This window comes from Mytilus californianus, unplaced genomic scaffold, assembly GCF_021869535.1.
Source record: "Mytilus californianus isolate M0D057914Y unplaced genomic scaffold, xbMytCali1.0.p SCAF_15, whole genome shotgun sequence".
Taxonomy (NCBI): Eukaryota; Metazoa; Mollusca; class Bivalvia; order Mytilida; family Mytilidae; genus Mytilus; species Mytilus californianus.
Window position 1 is genome coordinate 24,522,894 of NW_026262637.1, and position 25,442 is coordinate 24,548,335.

The 25,442-nt window shown below is 32.4% G+C and overlaps 1 protein-coding gene across 2 annotated transcripts in view; it reads left to right on the top strand.

The window, feature by feature from the left end:
* Positions 1-25,442, top strand: part of LOC127725722 (uncharacterized) — a 51,421-nt gene that overhangs the window by 20,719 nt on the left and 5,260 nt on the right. The window contains exon 1 of one of the 2 annotated variants that reach the window (XM_052232906.1): positions 22,897-23,013. The exons of the other annotated variant lie outside the window; for it this stretch is intronic. Within the exon in view, the coding sequence (XP_052088866.1) occupies positions 22,981-23,013 (33 nt within the window). The 5' untranslated portion in view covers positions 22,897-22,980. Of the gene's footprint in view, positions 1-22,896; positions 23,014-25,442 lie in introns of those variants that run through there. 2 annotated transcript variants of the gene reach the window in all.

The window sequence follows — 25,442 nt, forward strand, 5'->3', positions numbered from 1 at the left end:
CTATAATACGTAATTAAGATGATAAACAACGTCAGTACATAGAATCTATACTTTAAGACCATCATGTATTATTTGTGAAGTAATTTATTTCAATGAAAAACATACAAATAAAGGAATGGTCAAGTTGAAGTCACCTCTTCAAAAGTATTATAGACGCCATCTTAATTTTGTTGTACCAACGTTTTTTGTATCTTCTTACTTTTTTTTTTATAGTAGACTAATTTATATACTTTGACTAGTTCATGCTTCTATATGAGATGTTTCTGTAACTGAGTGCTAATTTCTTATGCTTAAATTTCTTCCAGAATAAAAAATGCGTGACTTACAGTTAAAACATTTCAATGTTAACCTAAAGTACAAACTCCTATTGAATACTCATTGGCATGATTAAAGTACATAAAAGAACAATATTAACAATTATGTAACAATACAAAACACACACACTAGAGGTTCCCAGCAGCCTTATTTCTCATCTGTATTTATCTTGGAATCTTCTTACTTTTAAAGTTTGTTTTATGGCAGACCCAAAGTTCTCTTCAAATATTGAAATAAATGAATTAAATCAAATTTTGCTTTACGATTTTCGTGCTCTTTGACTTGTTCATTCTTCAACGTAAGATTCTTTCTGTAACTGAGTGCTTACTCATTCCAAAATTTAAAAGGTCGTGTATTACAATTAAAACATATCAATTTTAACCTGATGTACAAATTCCTATCGTGTATTCTATAAAACAACGAAAATACACCAAAGAACAATATAAACAAACAAATAAAATTAAGGAAAATGTGATCATGAGACACATGTGCCCTCATTTGTAAATATACGGCAAATTCTGCAATTTTTAAATTTCAAAGGGACATAACTCAAGAACGGCGAAAGCGATGCCACCCGCATTCGAACTTGATCTGTGTTTGGTGGTGATAATCATTGTGTATAAGTTTTATAACATTTGGTTGAGGCAAACTAAAGTTAGAGAGCGGAAATGGCAAATTTAGCAATTTATCCATTTATAAAGGGGCATAACTCGAGAACGTTCGGTTAAGGCAAACTAAAGTTAGAAAACGGAAACTAATTTTTGGACGTACAGACGTACAGATGGACAAGGGTAAAATTTGATGTCCACTCACACACACACACTAGACGTTCGCAGTAGTCTGATTGCTGACCTGGATTTATTTTGTTAAAATAGCAAAGGACTTTTTTTTTATCAGATCGGAAGTAATAACATGAGTTACAAATCGGACAATTTGGATTCAGTTGGTTCAGGGGTCCTTGATATCTTTTATAAACAGCTAATTTTATTTGCTAATTGAAAAGCTGAATAAAATCATTTAAGGCAGCAGGGAAGATTAATTCTGTATTGTTTTTTGCTCAGACTTAAATAAAGAGAGGGAGCTATTTATACAGTAATTTTATGATGTCTCTGTACTGGTCAATGGGTCAGATTTGTCATACTTAATTAAACGATAAATTGTTGAAATTAGATAACATGTTTTCACGTGTAGAGAAATTTCACTAATGACCTGTGCATGATTTGATTAAATCTTTCTTATAGGTCAATGATCTTGCGGGGTTAGCTGTCAGCACGAGTTCACGTGTATGTGATATTCTTATCAAACAATTTGTGAAGTATTCCCACCCGCATACCTCCCTTATTTGTGTCTTTAGAAGTAGATATGTATATATAACCAAGGTTATGGTTGTCTTTCTGATATTGTTTTACATCTAACCCCCTTGTTTTATCAATTTTGTATTTACATTGTGTCATAGATCAAATTTATTTTTCATATCTTTGTGATTGTTGACAAGTCATTATAAAGAACACAAAGAACCTCTTTAAATAGCGCTTGGCGAGTAAGGAAGCATAAGTCCCTTACTTTTAATTAGTTTCATAAATATATATGTTGCTAAAGAAATGCAACATACATGTGAACTAGAAACATGTGATTAAAGATCCGACCTTTAATTTGGTTTAAACATATTCTAAATAAATATCCATTCATAAAACCTAATGTGTTATTTGACCATTCACCTATTCCGTCCTTGATTTACTAGTTTCCTTGTATGTAATAACCTCCTTATAAAAGCACATGTGTACCTATACTCCATTGTGTGCCATCGGAATGTTGCTACATATGTATGGAAAGTTCTTATTGGAGAATTTTACAAGATGATTTTTCATATCGTTAGCACCTTGAAGTGCGTACTAGTGTAGCAGGGAGTACATAATTTCCCAGATTTTTTTTTCAATTTTTTGTTTACTACTTGTAGTGATGTATGTGAAGTTAGCAGCCGGTTCGTTATTCGATATTCGATATTCAATATCCAACCGGCTGCTAGCAGTCGGTTGGATATTCAAAATTTAGTTGAAAATCATAAAAAAATAAATACTTGATAACATTAAAAGCACGATTTTCATAGTTAAGAGGACTGATAAGATACGTAGGAAATCGTTTAATGACCTCTTCAAGCTGTCGTAAATTCTCGTTGTCCTCGAATATAAACCCTTTTCTAAGTTGCATATTTGTCTTTATGTAATATAGATTTTTATCAATAAAACAACTTCAAATATGTACTTTTATATATGATATTTCTTAACACCAAAGGAAAAACCTATAACTCTAGAAACATTTAGAAATATAAATAGAAATATTTATGGAAAGCCCAAAAAAGAAATATATAGTGAAAACCTACCCGAGACCGCTTAAATGAGGGTGAGACCCCCCTGGGCTTTCAATGTCCACAAAATTCAACTTAATCATAGACTCTGTATATGTAAAGGTTGTATTAGAAGGATTTCCCAGAATAATGTAATCTTCGATATCTACGGAGGGCTTATGAACTATGAACATCAAAATTATTTATTTTGTAAAAATATTTCCTTTCTCTATTGGTACTGTACACGTATACCTAACAACAAAATTATTTTCATTTACCTGTGTTTAAAGTTATTGCAAATGGCTGATATTTTTGTTCGAGTATATTGTTTTTCTTGAATTGTTTAACATTTCTTACCGATATAACATGTTACTTTTATTATTCTTCCCTTAGTTTATTTATTTTGTATTTACATTGTGTCATAGGTCAAATTTATTTGTTCAGTGTATGTGCAATGGTGTTAATATGTCCTTTGATTGAGTTAAGCTATTTCAGTTGATATTTTATAGTGTGTCTTTCTATGTTGTGATGTTACACTATTGTTTCAGAAAAAGGGTAAAGGTTTGGTACCATTAAAACGTTTAAACCCGCTGCATTTGTTTGCACCTGTCCTAAGTCAGGAATCTGATGTTCAGTAGTTGTCGTTTGTTGATGTGGTTCAAAAGTGTTTCTCGTTTCTCGTTTTTTATATAGATTAGACCGTTGGTTTTCCCGTTTGAATGGTTTTACACTAGTAATTTTTGGGGCCCTTTATAGCTTACTGTTCGGTGTGAGCCAAGGCTCCGTGTTGAAGACCGTACTGTGACCTATAATGGTTTACTTTTATAAATTTTGACTTGGATGGAGAGTTGTCTCATTGGCACTCATACCACATATTCTTATATCTATTAGATTGTCACTTTTCAGCTAAAAATTGTCAAAATTTTAGGACAAAGGGCACAGGGCAATGGCGAGAGCACCCTGATCTTTCAATCTTTCTAATATTATGCAGACATTTAGTTAATAGGTAGATACAAACGTGACTAAAAGGAATTTGGGTACACTTTCTGTCTTCTATGTTTACGGAGCGCCCAAAGTGCCAGTTGGATATTCAAAATATATAGTGAAAACCTACCTGAGACCGCTTGAATGAGGATGAGACCCCCTGGTCTTTCAATGTCCATAAAATTCAACTTAATCATAGACTCTGTATATGTAAAGGTTGTATTAGAAGGATTTCCCAGAATAATGTAATCTTCGATATCTACAGAGGGTTTTCGCTATATATTTTGAATATCCAACTGGCACTTTGGGCCCTCCGTACACATAGAAGACAGGAAGTGTACCCAAATTCCTTTTAGTCACGTTTGTATCTATCTATTAACTAACTGTCTACTTAATATTAGGCAGATTGAGAGATCAGGGGGCTCTCACCATTGCCCTGTGCCCTTTGTCCTGACATTTTGACAATTTTTAGCTGAAAAGTGACAATCTAAGCCCTCCGTAAATATCGAAGATGACATTTTTCTGAGAAATCCTTTTGATACAATCTTTATTTATACAGAGTCTATGAATTCGTCGAATTTTGTGGACATTGAAAGAACAGGAGGGTTTCACCGTCATTTAAGTGTTCTCAGGTAGGTTTTCGCTATATATTTTGAATATCCAACTGGCACTTTGGGCCCTCCGTAAACATAAAAGACAAAAAGTGTACCCAAATTCCTTTTAGTCACGTTTGTATCTACCTATTTGCTATCTGTCTACTTAATATTAGGCAGATTGAGAGATCAGGGGGCTCTCACCATTGCCCTGTGCCCTTTGTCCTGAAATTTTGACAATTTTTAGCTGAAAAGTGACAATCTAAGCCCTCCGTAGATATCGAAGATGACATTATTCTGTAAAATCCTTTTGATACAATCTTTATTTATACAGAGTCTATGAATTCGTCGAATTTTATGGACATTGAAAGAACAGGGGGTCTCACCGTCATTTAAGCGGTCTCAGGTAGGTTTTCATCTTGTATTTCTTTTTTTGGGTGCTTTCCATATATATTTCTAATTTTTTCTAGAGTGATCGTTTTTTGTTTTTGTTTTAAGAAATATTAGATATAAAATTACAGTTTTGATGTCGTTTTATTGATAAAAATCTATATTACATAAAGACAAATATGCAAATTACATAAGTATTGATAAGGGTTTAGTTTAAGACAACTTGAAGGGGTCATAAAACGATTTCCTACGTATCTTTTCACTCCTTTCAACTATAAAAATCATACTTTTAATGTTATCAAATATTATATTTTTTATGAGTTTCAACTAAATTTGAATATCGAACCGACTGCTAGCAGCCGGTTGGATATTGAATATCGAATATCGAATAACGAACCGGCTGCTAACTTCACATCCATCTTGTAGTGGACTATAATAAGTATGTCTTTGAAATTGAGAATGGAAATGGGGAATGTTTCAAAGAGAAAACAACCAGACCGAAGATAATAAAACAGCCGGAGGCCACCAATGGGTCTTCAACATCCGCGAGAAAATCCCGCACCCGGAGGCGGGCTTCAGCTGGCCCCTTAACAAAAAATGTGTACTAGTTCAGTGAAAATGTACGTCATACTAAATTCCAAAACATATAAATGAACTAAATTTAAAAAACATACAAGACTAACAAAGTCCAGATGCTCCTGACTTGGGACAGGCGCAAAAATAAGTCGTGGTTAAATATGTTCTGTGAGATCTCAACCCTTCCCTATACCTCTAGCCAATGTATAATAACCAAACACAAAGCAATACGCACAGTGAAACTCAGTTTAAAAGATGTCCGAGTCCGATATCAGAATAGGTAACAACAGAAACTAAGCAAAATGACAATGATACATAAATTAACAAAGGACTACCAGCAGTTACTGACATGCCAGCTCCAGACCTCAATTAAACTGATTGAAAGATTATGTCTTCATCATATGAAAATCAAGAACAATCCCTCCCGTTCAAGTCTTTTTGTTTTGCTCATTTCGTTATCTATACCTCGACTTAGAATATTAGACATAGAAAGTAATTGTATTAGCTTGCAATCTTTCTTGATTCACGATTTATTATTTCAACAAATTGGAGAAATTTTGATTTAAAATGCAGTACACTACAAGTGCTTGCATCGTTTATGTAAGCTTAAAAGTAATTTAGACTCAGATGATTAGAAAAAAGGGAGTATACAAGTCTCCATTAACGTTAATAAACATACATGTGAACCAAAAATTATGTATTGAAATATCGTTAACAAAAAACAATCTGCATTTTCATTAGGCGGAACTTTTGACTGAGGAGTACTGAAAGAGAGGCGAAAGATACCAGAGGGACATTCAATCTCATAAGTCGAAAATAAACTGACAACGCCATGGCTAAAAAAGAAAAAGACAAACAGACAAACAATAGTACACAAAACACAACATAAAAAACTAAAGACTGAGCAACACGAACCCCACCAAAAACTGGGGTGATCTCAGATGTTCCGGAAGTGTAAGCAGATCCTGCTCCACATGTTGCACCCGTCGTGTTACTCATGTTAGTACAAACCCAGTAATATGTCTAATTCGGTAGGTCATATTCGGGAAAATGGGGACGGGATTGTAGTTACGACATTAGGAACATATCCGCTATCATCTGTGAATTGGATATTCCATAACAGTCAACCAACTCGTGATGGCGTCCGTAAAACTTAAGAAGGGATGATTTCAACTTCACCACTTGGAACTCTTGGTTTAATAGCTTCGTTGTGAGCAGCAAATCCTCTATCAAGGAAATCGTGATAAATTGTTAAACTTATAGTGCTGTATTTGAATTGATTTGGACTAAATTGTGGAAAAGATGAATTTTAATGTTTATAGTGATTTATCCCCACCTTGAATCTGCATGAAATATTTGCTACTGAACAGTAGGCAAATAACAATCAATCATATCTAGAAAAAAGTTTACATCCGCAAAAATTGTATTACCGAACAAATAAAAAAGGAATCATATCAACAGAGATAGTCTGTAATTTACAGACATTTTTATTTGCCAACAACACAGTCCGGTGCTACATTTGTACTGACGATAAAGCGAGCAGTCAATAATTGATAATACATTTTATTTAGGACAATCGATAATCCTTTTTTATTTGTAATCACCAGATTTTGTAGGAAGTTGTTTTGACATGAGATGTCATTAAAAGGATTTACTTATTAAAATCTTAAGTTACAAAAATTTCCAAGAGATGGTTATTAGAACTATTATTTAGATTTTGTGTTTTTATTTTATGATGTTTTGAGTTTTTAGGTTCGTACTATTTGTATGTTTTGATTCCTACTGTTCTTCTACTATATACATGCTTTTTATTCGTTCCGTTTGTTGATAAAGTCTAACGTTTGATTTTGACAGTGTTTATAGACTTCTCCTTTTTCAATTATCCTTGAAGTTCGGTATTTTTGTTAATACTTTTATACGTATTCACTAAACGAAATAAAAGTTTGAAAAAAAGAAAAACATTGTCGTCATAAAGTAGATAACATAGGTCAACAAAGGTAATTTAGGGTCAAACATTCAGATTACGAGACACTTTAAAAACATTCAAAAGTGTGGTTCAAAAGAAATATGATTAGATTAAGTGTATTAAATAGAGGTTATCGGGTGTTCAATATATTAGAAAAATCATCAAAAAGACATTCCAAGCATAAGAAAGGTTCCTGAAAGAACACAGAATGACATGCCAAAATATGTGATTCAAATACAAGTAGTATGCATACATTTTTGAAACCGGTGAATTAGTCGACAGTGTAATGAAAAATTCAATATAAAGACAAATGTAGTAAGTCCAACTAGAACTTTATGTATATAGCTCAAGTTGTTAAATAAATTTTTTTGTAAAAAGAGTTGATTAATTCAATTGATTGATTAATTAATAGTTGTTTTTTTCCCACATCAACGCAAAATGGTTGTATAAAGAGGTTTTATTTCTAATGTTTGGACTGTGTCTAGATGAAGAGACCCCATACAAATTAAACTGATAATTTGTGACAAGGACTAAAAACAAAACTTTCCAAACATATTCTGCTATAAAGGAATACTTTTCTTTTTAGACGATATAGGGAAAGGAGAAGTTCTGACTATGCATATTGTCCTCTTTGGTTTATAAACGCTTCATTGTTTTAATGAATTTTGGATTTCTAAATTATTCAGCCTCGAGCATCACTGAAGAGACATTAATTGCCGAAATGCACATCTGGTGAAGAAACATGTGTAAACTTAATGTTATTGCACATCATATAAGCTGTTGTTAGGTATAAAGTCAACATTTTCTCTTCGGTTAGTGCTTTTTCAAATTAACAAACAAATAATAAAATTGAAGGTATTGCCAACAAATGAATTCCTTATCAAGAATTTGTATTGCCAACAGACTATAGGGTCCTCCAAGCTTCATTGAATGTTTCATTATCTATTGTATTATTATCCTGATGGACCAATGTATTCTTGTAGAACTTTATTCTGGCCAAATCAGAAACTTTACTTGGTTTTTTTCCTGGTTAGTCTGTCAAATCCATGCTTTGGATGTTTCATACTTGTCAAATTTCTGATTAAGCAGACCATCAAAGGAAATATCGAAATTTTGGGAGTCAGCACTGCATGTAACATCTTTAATACACATTCGTCAGTTAGGCAATTAATAGTATATACCTATTGACTGGTTATGAGGCTAGTAGTAAGTTAGTTGTCCCTGACATACCAACTATTGCTCGAGGCGAAGCCGAGGGCAATAGTAAGTATCAAAGGAACAACAAACTTGTTATTACACTCATAACCAGTCATTAAGTATTGATTATACCGAACAAAACAACTTTCGAAAAAGTCTAGATACACCACCTAGAAATTTTTTGTGCAAATAATAAACGTTGGCTAATCAATATTACTGTACATCAAAATAATCAAAAATTATGAAGACGACGAGACCCCCATACCATACATTTGTTATGTTTAAGTCCAAAAGATATGTCGCGTAGAATTTGTTTTTCTTTTTTTCATTTGCTTCTGGTAAGTAATATACTAATTTGAAATTACGACGACCCACACATACTGTTTACGATCTTTCAGAGTTTTACGTTGCCAAGCGTATAAATCCAAGCAAAATAGTCAATGACGTCATTGTTGTCCAATGAAAAAATAGTATGAAAAAGTCTGGGAAATATATTTATAAAAAATTGACCAGGGTAATAGTCTTTGAAACTATTAACTGGCAAATAGTCTGTGGCATCAAAGAGCAAAAATATTTCATTCTTTTTTATATAGAAAAAACATACTGAGGTATGATAATAGCGTTTGTTTTTATTTTATTTTTTGTATGAAGGATGTTAATATATTGATTGATTGATTGATTGATTGATTGGTGTTTCACGCCACATTCAGCACTATTGTGCTATTTCTTTGTGGTTAGTTTTTATTGGTGGAGGAGTACCCGGAGAGAACCACAGACCTTCGGTAGAAAAACTGACAATCCTAGTCAATTAAGATTGGAGTCGAGCGCGCCTGCCACGTGCAGGATTCAAACTCACAATCACAGTGTTGACGGGCTAGTGATACAGTAGTTCTACTTCTTAGACCATTCGGCCACCGAGGCCCCTTGGTGTTGATATAGCAATTTTCTCTACTGTTTTATTCCATTCAATCATAAGTTAAAAGCTACTTGGGGTGATCCGATTTAAATATTCTAGCAGTACATTTTTTTGGTTTAAAAACTAACGTTTATTATGTTTCTGAGATCAAATATTTTTAATGACAAACTTATAATTACGCACTTATAGAAGGCTATGAAATTCCCAGATGTATTTTCACAAATTCATATCTTTTTCATTTGTGAATGTTTTAATGTTTTTAACAGGATTTTTTTATGTCTAAAATTACTTCCGAATCTGCCCACTCACCTTTTGTGAACAAACGTTTCCATTGATTTGAATTAATGATTCTCTTGTCTAGTAATTCGTGTAACTTCTCATAATTCATCATTAACATACAACGTAGAGTCGAAGGTGGGATTCTGTCATCGAAGTTCATACGAACTGTTCTTGGGCATATTCCTTTAAGAAGCATTGATATTCTGACATAATTTTCTTCCCGTCCAGTTAATGTTAACAAAGACATAGCTCACAGAAAGCAAACTTAACAACAAACTGGAACCATATCTGACATGTCAGTTCCGTATACAAAGTAAAACACGGAAAAAACAACAATTGCCATTGTTATCTCTTTGATTTATATTATAATTAGCTGGTTTTTAAACACTTTATTTACGTCAATTTCAGTTTTGAATTTGTTTTTCCTGAATAATTTAATACATTATATATTTTCTGTTGCTTTGCTTGAAGAAATGTTCATCCCTTAAGCTGAATGCAACATCACAATATGTCTAATTATTAACTTATAGGTCCTTTCATGACAAATTCAATTGTTTCTAAGCGTTGAATCATTTTTTCAAACCAAAATTAAAACACAAGTCTCGGAAAAAGATAAATTTTCTCAAGGTTGCAAGAAGGAAAATCTTTTGATAACACACTCCCCCAAGCGCAAATTTGCTATTTTGTGCGTGCGAAAGCAACCTCCCCTTATCCCACGAACGAATTATTTTACGGTTGGGGAATATCTTCTTGATTATGTGAGATAATATCAATTACCATTTCGTTTTTTAACAGCATACATATTATCCGTTAAAATGGCAAGTTGGTTCAATATATAGAAGAAATAAAATTAAACATACCTACTGGCGTTATGATTTCATCATCTATTTCTAACTATGTATTCTAACTGAAAGTTCAATCATTTTGAGACAAACTAAATGCATGCTTACATCTTAGATAACCTTGAAGTTATTTCTACCAAAAATGATCATGTCAATCATACACAAAACATTTCTGATTTTTATATTCTTCAGTAACAAGGTCATTAATGATATACCCTTAATAATTATCAATTTTATATCTAAAATTAAACATGACACACTTACAGTCTATGAGAATTTACCCGAAAATAACCACAAGGTCATGGTTACAGGCAATGCATTGCAAGGCAAGTATATGTTTTTTGTTTGGGGGGGGGGGGGGGGGGTTACTTTGTTCTGGCTTTTTGTTTTTGTTTTTTGTTTTTTTTGTTTGGTATTTGTTTTTGATGTTTTTTTTTCTTTTTTGGAGGGGGGATGGAGGGTTGTACTACGGTATCAGTTAAGGAGAAGATAAGAAAAAAAGAAAAAATATGTATAAGAAAGAAAGGGCAATGACCAATTTTGTGTGCTTAGGAAATCAGAAAATATAAGGTCAACTGTTACAGTCTAAAAAGTTGAAATTTCCGACAGGAGATGTGATAACAGTGTGTAATAATGTTTAATTAATAATATATTTTTTTTTGTGTAGAAAAAATATGATATTCTTTAATGAAACATATCGAGATTTTGTTTTATATTTTTGATTTCAAAACTTTGGTCTAGAAAATTACTGATAAAGATATTTTAGTAGGCAAATAAAATCATATGGTTTTTTTTCTACTAATTGGTCTACTATCAGTCACCGAACGTATAATCTGCCCAGTCCTTGGATATTTGAATAATTCAAACGATTTATTTTGTCAGTAAATTTTGAATAAATAAATTTATGCAGTTGTGGTAAAGCTACTTTGTTTAACGTTGACCTTAGTCGGTTCTCGCCGCTAAATTTGTTTTTGTGCATTCTAAATTTTTAATTTTGGCTTTCTACCTTTACTCTTGGGCATACCCGATGAATGTTAGATCAAACACACTTGTTGATTTTGACTCCCCTCCCATTTCGTATGTTTTAAACTTTTTTTTAAAAGAATTTGTTTTGGGTTGCTGTTTCATTTACGTATACACCATATCTCTTTTTATTCATATCCTTGAAAGCAGATAAAGTCGATTCACATGAAATCAATATTTTGTAACTCCTCTCTCAAAAAGGTCAACGTAGATTGAACACACTCATAGTATATCAAAGTAAATCGTACCCACTTTGAAATTTTAGAAATTACGAGTGTCAATAATCTGTCGTATACTATATAATAATTGGGTTATTTCTAAGGAACGTTTTCTTTCCAAAATCGAATTATCTCCCTTTAAGTGATTTGTACAGTAAATTATGCAGAATTAAGAACTGCCATAAGCAGGGTATAAAAGTATTTTTACTCATCTTTTGAATCTACAACGAAATACCAAAGTTATTTTTTCTAAAGATGTATAATTATCTTACAAGTACTGCCTAACTGTGAGATTGCATTCATACGATGGAATACATCTTTCATCGGCTTCAACGATTGTCGACACTGGTGATTTCCTCATAGCATACATAGCGAACAAAAAGCCACCGCGAAGGTGTAAATTTTAAAAGGTGAAAAAGTAGACAAACTGTTGAAAACTATTTAGACGGTGCTTTTAATAAGTTTCATCCATATATGACACCACCAGAGAAATTATTTCTATTATTCATTTCCCTTCATCATGGTGGTTAGATGTTTTACTTTTTCGACGATATTTTTTTGTTTATAAAGGTCGATCTCGGGTCCAGTTTCTATGTTTGAAATTAATAATACTGCTAAGGGACTTTCCGTTTTGAACTTTCCTTGGAGTTCTGTATTTTTGTTATTTTACTTTTTTCTATCACGTTTTTCAGCATAGGTCACATAACCGTGTATTTCCTTTACTTGCACTGGGTCGAATCCACTGCTGGTGGACTGTTAGTCCCTGAGCGTAGCCTCAGCTGTGTATTAAGTGCATCGGTACTGACATGATTTATAGCATATGCTTATTTAAAATTCTGGGTTTACAAATTTAAAAATTGTTAAAAAAAACTAACGTTCAAACTCATTCAGGCAAAGTTGACCTTAGTTGAATTTGACTCTTCTGTTTATGTCCTTTTTGATCATATAGCTTCTAACGTTTTTCAGACGATATCATAGGTCACATAACCGTGTATTTCCTTTACTTGCACTGGGTCGAATCCACTGCTGGTGGACTGTTAGTCCTTGAGAGTATCATCAGCTGTGTATTTAGTGCATCGGTACTGACATGATTTATAGCATATGCTTATTTAAAATTCTGGGTTTACAAATTTAAAAATTGTTAAAAAAAACTAACGTTCAAACTCATTCAGGCAAAGTTGACCTTAGTTGAATTTGACTCTTCTGTTTATGTCCTTTTTGATCATATAGCTTCTAACGTTTTTAAGTATTTAGGCACCCCTGGCTTTCAAATATTTATGTTTGAGAATTGCTGATGCAGGTAAATTCAGAAAAAGCGCTTTAAGTGCACGAAATTTATAAAGTGTATAAACTTTTCATTGAAAATCATGCGATCAAAACTACGTGATTCAATAAAAAATATGAAATAAAACAAACTTTTGGTCGATCTTAAATTAATTACTTGTATATAGTAAGTAAATAATTTATTTTTGTAAACATAAGTGAAAAGTTCTTTTAAACATGTTATGATGTCAATATTGTAATTTCCATATAGTTGCGACCTTAGTTTGTGCTAGATTTTTACACACTTTATTACAATATATTCCCTAAAATTAAATTGAACCACATGTTTTACATAATATATAGAGACGCTTATGCTCCTCAATAATGATAATTTTCTGCAATAATCGTAAAATTTTGACTTGTCCTATACAAAAAAAAACCAGAAAGCATGTGGTCTTCACAGTAGTGCGAAATATTATCTTCGAAGGAAAGGCATCCTTGAAGCTCTTATGCATGTTTTAATATTATTAGAAATTAACCACCCTGCATTCTGGGGGATTTTTCTTACTTGTATTATAATACTGATTTCATTTTAAATTTCATTGAACGAAAGGCGAAAAATACCAAGGGCGGCATTCAAAAATCATAAATCGACTAAATTGACAACGTCATGGGAAAAAAGAGAGACGACGAACAGGCAAGCTCATTAAACACTACTTAAAGACTGAGCAAAATGAACCCAACTAAATTGCTCCGGAAGAGTAAGCAAATCCTGATGCACTAGTGACAGATTTTATACATCTGAATATCTCACGGTACGGTGTAAACTTTACGAGAAAAAAGATAGGTTTTGAAAAAAGCAAATCAAGAAACCTTCAGACGTTTGTAAGATAGTACGTAAAGTATAACTATGGTGTTTGTCGACAATTCTCTAATGAGTATTTATTTTGTAATTGATGTGAAATTCAATAGCATCCGTTACGTATCTTATTTACTACTAAAAAGAGGTGCTGCTGTTCATAAATACAGAATAAGTAACCTGATAGGTGTCATTTGTGGAGTGAGACCTGCTTACTCTTCCGACCAATCTTAGTCATGGCCTATTTTAAGGATTATTTTGTTAAATCTTTAGTTTAAGGTTTAATATTAAGTGGAAATTAAGTTTTTTCTTTTGAATTTTTCCTCTTGGCTATGTTTTTTTTCTGCTCCGATTTGTTAGAAAGTTTATCGGTTCCCTCGGAAACTTAAAATTTTTCTTAGGACACGCAATTTACACCATGTACACGAAGTTTGTCTCTGACAACGGCTCGAGTGAAGTTTAACTTATTTTAACAGATAGGACTGAATCTAAGAAAAACCATTGATAAAATAACAAATATGACATGGTCTTTTAGCATCATAAAGACTAAATAGTTGAAATTCTTGTATTGTTATTATTTCATTGATTTTTATTTTATGGATAATCATGAGCTATTTTTTATATATTTTGTCTCTTGTCCTTTTCACTAAGAGAAATGCGGTTAATATTGCATATTTCGCACGTTGATTTCTTCGGAATGCCAGAAGAAGGAGCAAAACCACGTCCCCTTGTTGGTGTTCTTTCCATGTAACCACGACCAGATTCCAAAATGTGCCAAACTTTTACAGTTTCTGTGTAAAATATTTCTACAATTATATCCATGCTTGCTAAAACACAAAATAAATTTAGGAAATCGTCCGATTACTCAGTATTGGAGTTATTGCCATTCAATGACGATTGTTACCAATTTTTTTGCGTTTTGCATTATTTAATAAAAATTATAATAGATAAATAGACACTTTAAATAACAAAAAGGACCAGCAAGGCAAGATCTACTAACAAGTAATTTGGCAGATATAGTTAGTAGACTGTCATTCGTCATAGGAGTGATTGCACTTAAATGAGGATTTTTTTTTACCCTCTTTTTGTGTTTTGAGCAAAAACTAAAGAAGAATGAGAGAAACTAAACATAATAAATGATCAGCCATACAAGATCAACAAAACTGAGATTTTTGTCATGAATTCTGTTCTCGACAGAGAGATACAGGCTCTTTAGAGCCTCTAGCTAGTAGATCTTGTCTTCCTGATCATTATTGCTACTTAAATAGTCTATCTATCTTTCATAGTTTTCTAGATAATAGAAAATCACGCAAAAATATCAAAATCGTCTTGAAAAAGCTCCAATAAGGATAACACTGACGATTAGAGTTGAGTTATTTGTAGATATTGTTGTGTTGATCAATTTGGTATTTGAAGTTTCAATCTATCTTTTATGGTTTTTACGATATTAGGCAAAATACGGAGATCTCGTCATGCTGATCGTTTTTGCTATTCAATGTTCCACACCTATTTATTACAAATTTCAAGACAGTAGGCAAAGATGAAAAAATGGTAAATTTCGTCATTTAAGAGCGATAACTCCTATAAGAAGTCGTCTGGCAGTTTTGATGTAAAAAATAGACATTAGGTGGTTCTAACATTGTGAACAACGTTAGTCAGTCAGATATTCTCTATTTACAGCGGTATTCAAGATAATAGACAAAGCTTGCATGTTACCCTATGTTTTATTATTAACCATGGCGGTCATGTTGGTTGGCAGGCGGGGTAATCAGATATCAAAATGATGAATGTGGCCAAGTTTAATTAAATTTAGCCCAGTAGTTTCAGAGGAGAATATTTTGGTAAATGTTGACGGACAACGACGGACGACGGATGCCAAGTGATGAGTAAAGCTCACATGAGCCTTTGGACCAGATGAGCTTACAAGGACGACGAAAAGCTCTCATCTTTATACAGGATACGTAAACTCCAAAAAAATCCTTATAAAAGAACAATATGTTGATGTGTCGTCAGATTGTTTGACTTAACATCTTTCTACATAAAAGATGGCCTTCTGAAATATTGTGATGTGTTTTTTTCGACCAGTGGTTTCAATCACATATTGATTCTTAAAAAATATAAAGATTTACTCAAAATCTTCTGTCACAATCTTGACAATTTTGCAGTAATATAAGAACCTTTAATTTTATTACGCTTTACATTACAAATTTTGCACTTTTTGATCGACAAAATATTTGTTGTTAGATTGATATTTCAGCAGACAGTCGGTATTCAAACGGGTAAGAAATGTGCGCCACTACGGACCGATTTGTTTTTGTACTCATATGGAGCTGAATTTATGCACAACTTTCTTAAAAGACAAAAAGGAAAAGCATATTTAGTAACTTTAATTCAATTTCAGATATATTGATAAAGTCCTGTCACTCACATTTCAATGAGTACTTACATCTCATATATCTCAGGGAGTGAACTGGATATTAAGGATACTACTGAAATAAGATGGACGACTTAAAACTAGAATCTATGACAAACGTGATGATTTAACATATCCTTTTCTCAATCGAATGGCGTTTACATATCCGAGTTAATAAGTTATTATCGTGCATGTTTACACTATGAGGACTTCGTTGACAAGGGTTTTTCTTACACAAAAACTACTCCCACAGAATTATCAGGGAGAACAACTGAAAACTACACTACATACGGATATGCTGTCAGTGTCTAAACTCACTATCGGAATGTTTTCTTGGTCTTAGATCTTTAGATACCAGTATAGTCGTATGATCGGTAATTTTACCGATTGTGTCCTTTTCCCGATTATGACATTTTTACTACATGTGGATTAGCGTGGCGGGTTATGTTAACATAGCAGAATACGCTTACCCAGAATACGTTAACCCTATCAACTTACCCGATCTCGTTCTTTTTTTTAAGTTCATGTGAATCACTCGGTTTTTGGTTTGTTACCTTGGTTTTTTTCCTTCTTCATATATTTAGAATATGGGAACATCAGTAAACTACTGTAGCCTTAACTAGATCTTTAGATACCAAGATAGTCTTATCTTTTATTTTACCGATAGTGTCCTATCCCGATTGGAATTTGACTGAGTGTGGATTCACGTGCGTAGTAGGAGACGCTTACCCTGTCGACGCACCACTAATTTGAGTTTAGGCAATTCCCTCTGTTTTTGTTTGTTCTCATGATTTGTCTTATTAATTCATTTATAATATTTGAACATATGTAAACTGCCGTTGCCATAATTCATTGACACATCTCTCACATCTCATTTCTAAAATAACAAAAAATTGAAAGTTTGATCTAAGTTTCCCAACGACAAAAAAATGGGACAAATCATAAGACCAAAATAGTAGAGCAATAGAAACTACAAAGAAAAAACAACTTTAAAACATCATAATTTTTAAACTGAGTGTTTGATAAGTAGATTGTGATTTACATTGTGACTTATGAGTTTGAATTTCCCTTTGGTATCCTTCGCCTCGCTTTTACTTGTTGCACTAATCGTTTTCAATCATTGGCTAAGAAAATGATATATAAAGCTTAATAGACCGAATGACGGAATACAACTTTCAAGAAAGACAACTTCTCGCATTTTAATTTTCAATCGGTGCAGTTGAAACCAAGTGTGAGATGGGCGATACCTCATAAAAAGAACTGACGAAGAAATAAACAAGACTAGAAAAAGCACTACACAGAAAACTAAAGCAGAGAACTTTTAAGTGTTTGATAGATAGTGATAAGGATTCTATTGACCACCGACGTTATCATGACTTTCATAAAAAGAATGAAGTCTTGCATATTTATTTTCCCTGTAACCCATGGTTTTGTAGTGGGTTTCCTACTCGAGTTGCTAAACATACAGTCTGCAAATAACGGTGCGTAGGTCCCTATTAGATCAAATTCTATCTACATATTCGTTAGAATAATAAATTTTAGCTATACTCTTAGACATAAGGAAGATAATATCTTTTATCTTACCTCCTATAGATTCATAGAGATATGATTGGTTAAAGGACTACACGTGGTGACTATGTATATTTGATATAGGGTGTGCTAAAAAATATAGGGTTAGTTACCATAATTGGTTAGTTACCATATGGGGTTAGTAAGGAGTTACTTCCCTTTCAAAACAAAAAAGATGCCACAAACCTTTATAAAAACAACACGGTGTTGAGGAAAAATCTGAAAAGATTCAACAGACGAAGAAATTGATGATGAAAGGTTGAAATAAGTTCATAAAACATAAAGCTAACAAGTTGTTATTGTTGGCATAACGGAGTTACTTCCCTTTCAAAAAAAAAGGAAATCTGGAAGGATTCAACAGACAAAGAAATTGATACATGTAATGAACGATTGAAATAAATTCATAAAATAAATTTAAAGGTAAAAGGTTGTTATTGTTGGCATTTGTTTTCTGTATAGACAAATGGAAGTAGCATCTTAATACTAAGTATTGAAGACTTGATCACTTTGATAGGCCGCTAGTCAAAATACCACATGTGAAGATAGTCGGTAAGATAAATTCGTTACACGGTGTGCTAGTGACCTAATACGATATATATGGGGTCAGTAAATTCCATATGTGGATTCGAGCTTCGCTCTCACCCCATATGGAATTTACTGACCCCATATATATCGTAGTAGGTCACTAACACACCATGTAACTAATAACATATTATAGAGAGTGTCAGATTAATTTTTTTTTTGCTTATCTACATAGGGCAAATAGTTTACCAGTTTTAACAAAACTCAAAAGGTTTACCAGTTTAATCGGATAATAAATTACTGCTATCAACGCTTTATTCGTTAACTTTGAAAATTTATTTTTACAGTAACACTTAATTTCTGGAAGTATATAACCAACACTTTCAAGAACTGACTTTAATTTGACCCGATATCATTGATCAAAACATTTCATTAACGTTGATTTCTAAAATAGCTCAATTCAGTATTTATCAATACAACCTGTTAGATTCAAATATTTTCATTTGATAAGGCAGATTTACGAGATGAAATAATCCCCCATACACCAGCCAGACTAACGATCGACTGAAAGATATCTGATATACTGGATATGATATAAAGTTTAAGAAAAACAAATACGAAACTTACTATAATTTATGGCCTTTAGAATTGCTCATATAGACGACTAGACAAACGGTTTCAGGAAGTCTGTATTGCTTTTCTGACTAACTTGTATAGACTGTGTCAAAAAAAATGTTTCAAGCGTTAAATCTTGCGTTTATCATAATCTTAAAGGAATATAGATCAACCATGTCATTACCATTTGTTCTAATCAGTTAAGGTAGAGAACATGCCTGATAACAGTTGGAAATAACAACCGTTATTAAAATGCAAATGTTTATATTTTCCTATGTTTAAAAGCTATGTGTTCGTTGCAAGATTTTTTAGACTGTTTTCATTATAATTAAACAAATTTTCTACTTTTAGTTATATTTTTTGATAGTATAGGAAATAAAAAATGTCTTGAATTCAAACGAATTGTTCACAAAGGTTTGCAATCATTGACAACATGTAGTCGACAGTAATTTATCGATCTTCAAATCCCATACATCGATTGAGAAAATAAAAATCAAGATGGCAAACAAAACCTGAAAGAATCGTATGAACTCCAAAACAAGCTAGACTAGGTGCGTCGACAGGTTAAGCGTTTCCCGATTAACATGCATCAACCGAATTGCGAATCCACACTCAGTCAAACTGTCACAATCGGTAAAATTACAGATCACAAGACTGTTCTGGGATATAAAGATCTTAGACTGCTTAAACATGCTGCTAGTGAATTGAGACCCAGATAAATCATATCGGTAAACCGTTCGTGCTAGTGACCGTAAAACTATGTAGTGTCAATTTCCTCATATAAACTTTGTTGGCGCAGTTGTTGAGTAAAGAGTGCACCTCTATTATTAAGTTCGTATACTGTTAACATACATGAACGTAGCGTATTAGTTGAGTTGTGTAAATGCCATACTATGAAAACAATAACAAGATATATGACAAATGAACAATTTTCCTTAAGTAGATTGTTATCTTAAGAACGACGTAATATTTAATTCCCTTTGCATAACGTGATTTTCTGAAAACTATAAAATTATCAAGTGCTATCTTAATAAGATTGATAAAGGGAAACATGAATGAGCGTATTATATTAAGAAAAACCTGAATGCTGTTTGGTAAACACCCAGACGATCTGTTTATAACTCAACTCATGAAAAAGGTAAGTTTTGTAACTACGCAGTGTTTTCACCTATTGAACAAAATGATTCTAAGACACAACTGTTTTTTCACTATTATAAATTCACACCTAAATGAACGAAGTATCCTTGAATAATTATATAAAATGAATATTAATTTTATATTTCCTTATCAAGTTGACATTATCAGAAATAGCTTTAAAAGCTACGTGATTGAATTTCAAAAAACATAATGTTTTACGAGTGTGATAACTAATTTCTAAGCGATGTATTGCTGATCTCAATTTAAACATGTAAAGTTCTGGGCTGATATGAATAAAACTAACTTTAGTTAATACTTGTTCCGAAAGGAAGGATTTTTCTACATGTCCTACGAAAAATAAGTACTACGATTGGATATCTTAACTCAAGTGGTTTTATACATATCAGCCCTAGTCATTGTCTACGAGTGTTTGTTCTAAACATAATACAGCCTGACACCAACATCCGTACGTTTTTAATGGACTGCACTTCATAATACAATCAAATGAATTCAAAGGCCATCTAGTGCTTGGTATACTGTATAAACACTTGGTTATTGTTGAAGATTGTATGTTGACTTCTTGAATTTGTCTTTCGTGTCACATGTTTTTTTTTGTTTTTTTTTGTTACATTAATGCATTCCTAATATTTTCTGTTGTTCATATATCAATGTATTTAAAAAGAGGAGGAAGATACCAAAAGGGGGGTTCAAAACTTAGAGAGAAACTGACAACGCCATAGCTAATAAAAAAAGACGACGAAAAGACAAAGAAGTCCATAAAACGTTACATAAATAACTAAAGACTGATCAACACAAAAATCCACCAAAAACTGGTTGTGATTCAATGCGCTCCGGATGGTTATGCATTTCTTATTTCACTGGTGACATCTGTCCTTGAACTCATATATAATACGTTGATACATTAATTTTAGTGATTAGGGATCCCGCAACAGCGGAATGGTAATGGTCTTGATCTAACCCTAAATAAAGGCAACAGTAGTATACCGCTGTTCGAAACTCATAAATCGATAGAGATAAAAACAAATCCGGGTTACAAACTAAAACTGAGGGAAACGCATCAAATATAAGAGGAGAACAACGACACAACAAAAACACAATATTAAAATGTGACACCCACAGAAACGAACTATAATATAACAATGGCCATTTTCCTGACTTGGTACAGGACATTTTAAGAAAAAAACTGTGGGTTTTGTGGCATGCCAAACCTCCCGCTTTTATGACAACGTCAAACACAACACTAAAACGACAAAATCACATGATAGGACCACAATACAAATAAATGGGAGAACATATACGACAAAGAAACACACGAATAATAGCTAACAAAAGGTACTAGGCTTAAAATTCAATACGCCAGACGTGCGTCTCGTCCACACAAGACCAACCAGTGACGCTCAGATGAAAAAAGTTTGAAAGCCAAAACAATCACAAAGCTGAAGAGCACCGAGGACCAAAACTTCCAAAAAGTTGCGCCTAACACGGCCAGGGTTTTCTGCCTGGGACAAGAACATCCTAATTATTTAGAATAATTTAAAATTTTGCAAACAGTAAATTTTATAAAATTACTGTATAATAGATATACATGATAAAACCGAAGTGGGGACTAACTACAGAATAAAAACGGATACATTACATAAAACAACTTAATCCAACACATAAAAGTACACAGCCGAGTTAGCCAAAGCCTCAACGTACAAAGTGACGTCACATTTGAAATTCTAAAAAAACACACAAAGTGACGTCACATTTGAATTTGTAAAAATATTTCCCAAAAATAAGATAGGATTAGGATTGATTCAAGATTAGGTTTGTAATACTGACATTACATTTATTAAAATATAATGAAAATTACAATACTTATTAATATCAAATTGTGGTGGTAATTAGATAATTAATTGTATTATCTAGCTATGTCTGTGTTTCTTCTGCATCAAACTGTAAACCAAATATATCGTATAAATTTCGTTGAATCAAACTAAAATCTAATAAATGAAGGGGGTGATTAATTATCTTTACCATAACACACGAATATAACAGAAAAGACGTTAAGACATTTGACAAAATCCGACGAGAATAACAAATATAACATCAAAATTAAATACATGAATTTGGGATAGAAAATTACCGTGATACGTCTTATAGCAATGCGGTTTCACACTCAGCAAAACAGTCACAATCGGGAATAAGTCACGTTCGGTAATTAAAAGATCAGACGACGTAATGACAAACCACAATCTAACACGTGGTAAAAATGTTCTTAGTTAGTTTGGACAAAGACACATCGTATGGATCAACAAATTCGTGATGGTGTCCGTAAAATGTACGGAGTGTCATTTTTAATCTGTCCTCCTCATAACTTTGTTGGAGCAGTTTCTGCGTAAGGAGCACACTCCTGTATATGAAGTCCGTATAGTGTGAACAAGCACGAGAATAACGTATCTATTGAGATATGTAAACACCATCCTAGGACATCATTAAATTCGTAAACCAACACTCATGGAAATAATCTAACCCATAAACTTGACAGAATGGGACATTTTGAAATTGAAACACGGTTTTATAACGTTTGTAAAAATATCTCTTGTACTAATTATGATCTTTAGATATTTATACATTTTATGAGTCTATTTATTACTGGGTTGACCTCTAGCCGATGTTTACAAAATATGCAATATATCCATTAAAATAGATAATAGTACACTCCAATACTATTAGAATCCCAATATAAACTATTTAAATAGGCTTATTGTGTGAACTTATGCAATATGGTAATGAATGATATAATAGGATAACCGATTTATTTTTTTTAAAAAGACGTTGGCTAGCATTTAAAAGATTAAACAATAGTCAAGGAAATTATCAGATATCTTGTTTACCATTAACACCATATGATCATTGATAAAATTATGAATATAGCTTGGTTTTTTTTTCCAAAATGGCTTCCTTAAAGGAAGATACATGTCAAATTGTAAGTATTACAGTTATATGTTAAATTATAAATGTGTGTTAATTTTTCATAATGTGCAGTGTAAAATAAGGAGAGTTTGACAAAAGAGAAACGTATCCTCTTTGAGATAACTGAATACCAGTAAGCAGTTTTCATTCATACATGATTGAAAGTAATACATAATATATGAAAAGCAATTAGTTGTTTTAGAAAGTTATACGGAGCACTGGTGTTAAAACAAAGAATACACCCGTAACAGTATACACTATGCGAGAAACTGTGTGATATAGTTTTCTGCTCTTTGGTCGGGTTGTTGTCTCGTTGACACATTCCCCATTTCCATTCTCAATTTTATTGTATATAACGATGAATTCTATTCAAGAAATATATGTTTCCATGCTTAAGTTCTATTTAGTATTCATAGTGAGGGAGCATTTTGGGTACGTAAATGGGGGGTCAATAACTAGTTAATGTGCAAGAAGTGTATGTATATTGTTGAAATTAGCGCATCTAAGGCTGTAGAACGGCTTGTGTTATTAAAGCGATAAACAAATGCCAATCTTATAAGTCAATCAACACTTATAATGTTAAAAGAGAGGCGAAAGATACCAAAGGAACAGTAGGTTTATGATCTAAATGAAAGTACCATGTACATGTCTGTTAAAAAGATAGTTCCAATATGATATTTTATTTTAGAAAAAATACATTTTTAATACATGCATTACTTTTATATGGTTTAAACCGGCAAAAGCCCTGATTTTACAAATTCACTATAACATATATAAGGTAAAAAATAAGTAATGCCAATGCCGAACTTGTATGAAGCCGTCAAGTGTTTATAATATATGAACTTATAAATAGTCTTGTCAGTCGGCACAGTAATATCATGTTTCTATGAAGTGTCTTTGCAACATAAAAACAATTTCAGCCTTGGTAATACTTGACAATTGAAGTTGTTGGATTTGAGAAGTATCAACGACGACCTGACAACTTTCGTGTAAGAAAGGGATCCTTTGTTTCAATTTCATAAAAGGTTAAGAATATAAAAATAAGAAGATATTTAGACTGTCAACGAGGCAGTAACATTAATAGTACCAGTGATGCCGTTAGCCTAAAAAATCTAAAATCTTACATAAACTTTTTACATTTAAAAGGATTTAAAGTATTCATAACAAAACAAGGAATCAGAGCGTTGCATTAGGAAGATACGTTTCTTTTAAATTAAGTTTCAGAACATTTTAACAGCAAATTTCAATAAAACAATATTCATATTTTAATGCCAGTGCTGAATACTGGGCTGGTCATACCCACGGGGAATTTACAGTCCACCAGCAGATGTATCCAACTAGTGGTAGTTATAACATTAACGGTACCAACTGTACTGTACCAGATGTACATTTTGACAATTGATACCTCTTGGGTGATTCTCGACGCCAAAAATGTTTAGAAATGCAAAATATTATACAAACAATACAACTATCTACCAAGACTAACGGATAATGATTTAGTTCATCACTATACTCGGTTGAGAGGTCGAGGTTTGCACTAGTTATGTCCTGCTACTAAATTGTTCCTCATTCTGTCATTGTTGGTTATGATTAAATAGCATGAAATAACTTCACCAGAAAGAAACGAGCGAAAAAAGTCTAATTCGTTTAAAGATGTTTTAGGTATGAAGATCATAAAATAACCATTTTTTAATAACAAATTTATTTTTAAAAGCTTTAGTATAAGTTCAGGAAATTAAAGGTACTGAACATCCTTCAGTTGGCCTCTGTAAATAATTTTTTTTAAATATGTTTTGCGTTAAAATTCAACTGATAATGTTATAATCACTACTTTTTTTCATATGGATGGGGTATGTCTAGGAAGCTATTCGGATTTAGATATTCATCCCATATCAATAATTATATACTGCATGATGATGCTTACTTTTGATGTTATCATAATCATAAATTAATTTTGCCCCTTACTACTTATCTGACATTTACCCTTATTGCTTTATTTATATTATTACTTATAATACTAAACGCAAAATGTATTCAGAGTCGTTCAAAAATATATTGCTGATCGAGGTGACTCAATTGATAAATAGTATATCCCTGTCGCCTGATATTGCTAATTTTAACACAAAACCTTATCAATCGGAGACATCAGCTTGTAATTAGTATAAGTTAAGATGAACCAGTATTGCATACAAAATCATAATCCTGGTATCTATAATGAGTTTAAATATATCTTCTTACAAAGGAAACATGTACGAGAATTATACACATGTCAGCCATGTGGTTTAAATTGTCATGAAGACATAACTTCGTTTTCCTTGCAGTCTAATTTGTCAACTAATTAAATTATAAGTGTCTTGCCACTACTTATATCTGAATCTTAACGCAAAAAACTTAACAGTCGTTCTTTCTCAATATCTTGGTCAAGTGGTCATTCTTTTTATA